This window comes from Gekko japonicus, unplaced genomic scaffold (assembly GCF_001447785.1).
Source record: "Gekko japonicus isolate JY-2015 unplaced genomic scaffold, Gekko_japonicus_V1.1 scaffold1627, whole genome shotgun sequence".
NCBI lineage: Eukaryota > Metazoa > Chordata > Lepidosauria > Squamata > Gekkonidae > Gekko > Gekko japonicus.
Genome location: NW_015163652.1, coordinates 371,126 through 374,868, shown reverse-complemented (window position 1 = coordinate 374,868; position 3,743 = coordinate 371,126). Strand labels below are relative to the sequence as shown.

The following is a 3,743-nucleotide window of genomic DNA, read 5'->3' as shown; positions in this document are numbered from 1 at the left end:
CACAGCTAGAGATATGAGGGAGGCAGGTATGTGTTTTTCACATCTGGCTAGGAGCTGAAATCTGTCATCAACAATTCAAAAATAAAATGAAGTTTAAGACCACCTGACCTTGAGTGCAGAATACTGCCCCCCCCAATTTGCTTTGCAAAAGCTTTGATCTCTGCTAAGCTGGGAGAAAGCAGATCGTCCCCACGGCCACTTTGAGAGAACTGACTCATCCTGCCACAAACACAGACATAGATACACACGCACACATCCCTCTCACACAACATGTTCTGCCATAGTGAGTTACATTCAACTGTGTTTCCTGATCATCTTGTTAAGCTGTTCCTCTCCCTTGAGTTTTGACTGCTGTCTCCCAGCCCTTCAGCCAGCATCCCGACCAAACTGTGCTTGTCACCACTTCTACCAGATGTAGCCTCCATCATCGGCCTCCCCTGCCTCTCCCTCCTCTTCTTCGGCCTCCTCGCCAGTTTCTTCCACCTCTTTCTCTTCCTCGTCTTCCCATCCAACACCACTCCCAAAGTCCCCTGAGAACCCAACTATGTCATCTGCAGCAATGGGGGGAAGGGGGGGGAGAGAGAGAGAGAGAGATTTTTATTGCTAGGAAAATATTAACTTACTTTTTTTCCAGTCGCAATCCCACACTAGGATGAAACTAAGTTTTGCCTGATATGGCTAACAATTATGGGGAGGAAGAGCTTTGTGGATTCTAGGTGGCTGGGGCTCTTTTAGGAACAAGCAATGCCTGCTGCGCCTCCGCAACCTCTGCTAATCCTCCACTTTGAAAACAAGCAGGTCACAAAGATGCCACAGAGTCTCTAGAGCTCTGTCTCCCAAAGGAATCATAGGCTATAAGGTTGCCTCGAATTTCATGTTGGCCACAGAACACAGGAAGCCGCCTTACACTGAGTTCAGCCAGTGGTCTATCAAGGTCAGTGCTGTCGACTCTAAATGGCAGCATCTCTCCAGAATCTTCCACTACCAGACTGAACCTGCAGCCTTCCACACACAAAGCAAATGCTCTCTCACTAAGCCACAATCCCACTGAAAAGGACGGAGTATAACACAAAACAAAACAGTGATTGGTTGTTTCAGCAAATTCTTGTAGCTAAACTTACAGCAAAAGGAACGGATCGTTTCCGTGCCTTTCCTTCCACTGCCTTGTTTTTGCTTTTCCCCATGGCCTGTGAAAGCACCTGTCATCCCTTCCTTCTCTCTGCCTTTTCCTTACCACAATCTGGGGTCCCATGCATCCGTGTTCCTGTTAGCTCCATGCCAAGATGGTCAACACACCAACACTCTCCACTGCCTGGATCACACTGCATCTTCCGGTAGTAGCCATCCTCATCGCAGCTGGGAATGAAAACCCCTGTGGGAAAAACACCATCACAAACAGGGTGCCACCGGAACTGGGGCCAGTTAAGATCTACTTAGAGGGAACACAACAACACTGTAATGAACTACACTGTAATTGAGAGTTTAAAGGCAAATAAGAAAATATCTCCAATTTTAAGGAATAATTTAGCCAAGCAGTATTTATGTTGAATCATGTTTTGAACTACTTAAAAACCTAATCTTCTGTACCTGGTTAAATATGATCTGATCTCATGGAGTGCCTTCACATATAAGCATTTAAAAAAGGGCAGTGGGAAAGTCCACATACAGTTGTATTTTTCTTGGTAACAATAGTTGTGTAAAAACTCAGCATCGCTGAGACATACACACAAACATCCAGTTCAACCCTCTCCCTTCCTGCTTCCCTGAACAATGAATTGTTGCATTGGGGTGCTCCAAGTCTGCCCACAGTACAAAGGGAAGGGATCTAAAGCCCCTCCCCCAGCACCGGAGTCACTGAGGACCTCAATCACAGGTCTCCTTAGTAATATACTCCTTCGGTCCTCGCCCATCAATGTAGGTTAAGTTGCTACTGTTAATCTTTGACCCACTATCTGCAATACGGGAAAAATTATACTGGGCTATGTTACAGGAGGGTTACATGGATTATTTGGGGGGTATTATTTTTTGGTATTTTCTCTGTGTGTACTTGTATCTGCACCTGGCAGCCATGTTGACCTCTGGTGACTGACCCATACTGTGGGCCTGGAGGATATTCAGAGAGGTGGCTGAATGAAGCCTGCCTCTGTCCTCTTGACTTGGTATCCCAGGGAAATCTCCCATCCAAGTACAAACCACAGTCAGCCCTGCTTAGCTTCTGAGATCTGACAAGATCGAACTTGCCTGGGCAATCCAGGTCAGGGCAGTTACATGGATTATTGAAATGACTTATTATGAATAAATACGAACATGAGTCATATTTAATATGTAATTAACCCAAGATTTCTAAAATGGAGAGGCAACTGTGGTGGTGCTAAGACCTGTAGCAGCCCTTCAAAATGTCATAGGAAAACAAGAAATCCTTCCCTTTCGCTGAAAAAATTATCACCAAATATTTATCTCCACTGTTCATATTTCATGACTCACCAGGTTTCTTTTTTGCTGCTTCCTGGATCTGAATTCTCTCCAGCTCCACAAGACAGGGAGGCTCTGTAAGACATGCAGAGGGTTCCATCCAGCATTTGTCAAACTAGTTCAAAGCTCTCTCTGGCTGCCTCCAGATGGGGGTGTGAAAACAGAGCCCCCCACACACACCAGGACAGGACTGGCATCCACACCACCCCCATCCACGCCCTCCTTGCTGCTGCCATCCGTACCCTTGCTCTTCCCCATTTTGCTCCTCCTTCACACCTTCATGGGTGTGATGATGAGATTTAGCTAGGATCCCTGTGGCCTGGAAACCCACCCACCCCCGCCGTTCCCTACCACGGTGGTAGGCAAACTGCAGCTCTTGAGCCACATGCGGCTCTTTGGCCCCTTGAGTGTGGCTCTTCTGCTGTAGGCGCTGATGGCCTATTCCCTCCATTGTTCTCTATGGTGGGAAAAAAGTAACTTTTTCCCACCATAGAGAACAATGGAGGGGATGGGGCAACCTGTTTGGGGGCCTGTAGAATTGGACCCCCTGGTTCAATGTTCCTGAAACATGGTGGGTATCTTGGGGAGAGGCTCCAGCAGCTACCCTGCAATTCTGGAGCCTCTCCCTCAAACCCCCTCCCCTCCAGCCCCCAGAATACACCCTATGTTTTCGCCATTGACTTCAATGTCCTATAGGATATAATGGGGCCGAACTGCGGGAAGCCCCAGCAGCCCTCAGGCCGGAGAACCTGGAGCAGTCTTGGGAGGCGGATTGGCAAAAAGCAAAACCAAAAACGCAGGAACTCAAGAGAACTCCAGGAATGGAGCCGGTTCCTCTTCCACAGCCCAAAATGCAACCCACGAACCCTGAGCTTGCTTTTTCTCATTTGCGAGTCTGGCCTCCGCACTCCTTTAACGAGGCAGCCCTGAAGCTTGGGGCGGTGGGAGTTTCTTTGCACGCAGCTTGTGCAGCTGGCTGAGTGCCTCTTCTGCTTGCCCACCTCTCGCCTCTGCAACTCATCTTCTGCCAGGCATGGAGGAGCCCAGCTCGCCCTGGCTTCTTGCCTCCTGCTGCCTTGGCCCTCTGGTGCACAGGTGAGTCCCCAAAGTTTGACTCTTCCTCTACAAGTCTCTGGTGCTGGAGGTATTCGCCTCCTTCCCTCCTGCCTGCTATGGCTGCATAATTGTGAGAGATTTCTTAACATAGTATTTCTGCCAGGGAAGCTGGGGAGTCTCCATTTCATCCTCTAGTCCATGAGTCTCCATTTCAT

The 3,743-nt window shown here is 48.5% G+C and overlaps 1 protein-coding gene across 1 annotated transcript in view; it reads right to left on the bottom strand.

Annotated features, from left to right (window-relative positions):
• Positions 1–312: 312 nt before the first annotated feature.
• The window catches only part of SPOCK2 (sparc/osteonectin, cwcv and kazal-like domains proteoglycan (testican) 2), a 39,222-nt gene continuing 35,791 nt past the window's right edge, over positions 313–3,743 (bottom strand). The window contains exons 8-10 of the mRNA XM_015407681.1: positions 2,485–2,547; positions 1,235–1,372; positions 313–551 (exon numbers count right to left, since the gene is read on the bottom strand). Of these exons, the coding sequence (XP_015263167.1) occupies positions 406–551; positions 1,235–1,372; positions 2,485–2,547 (347 nt within the window). The 3' untranslated portion in view covers positions 313–405. The remainder of the gene's footprint in view (positions 552–1,234; positions 1,373–2,484; positions 2,548–3,743) is intronic.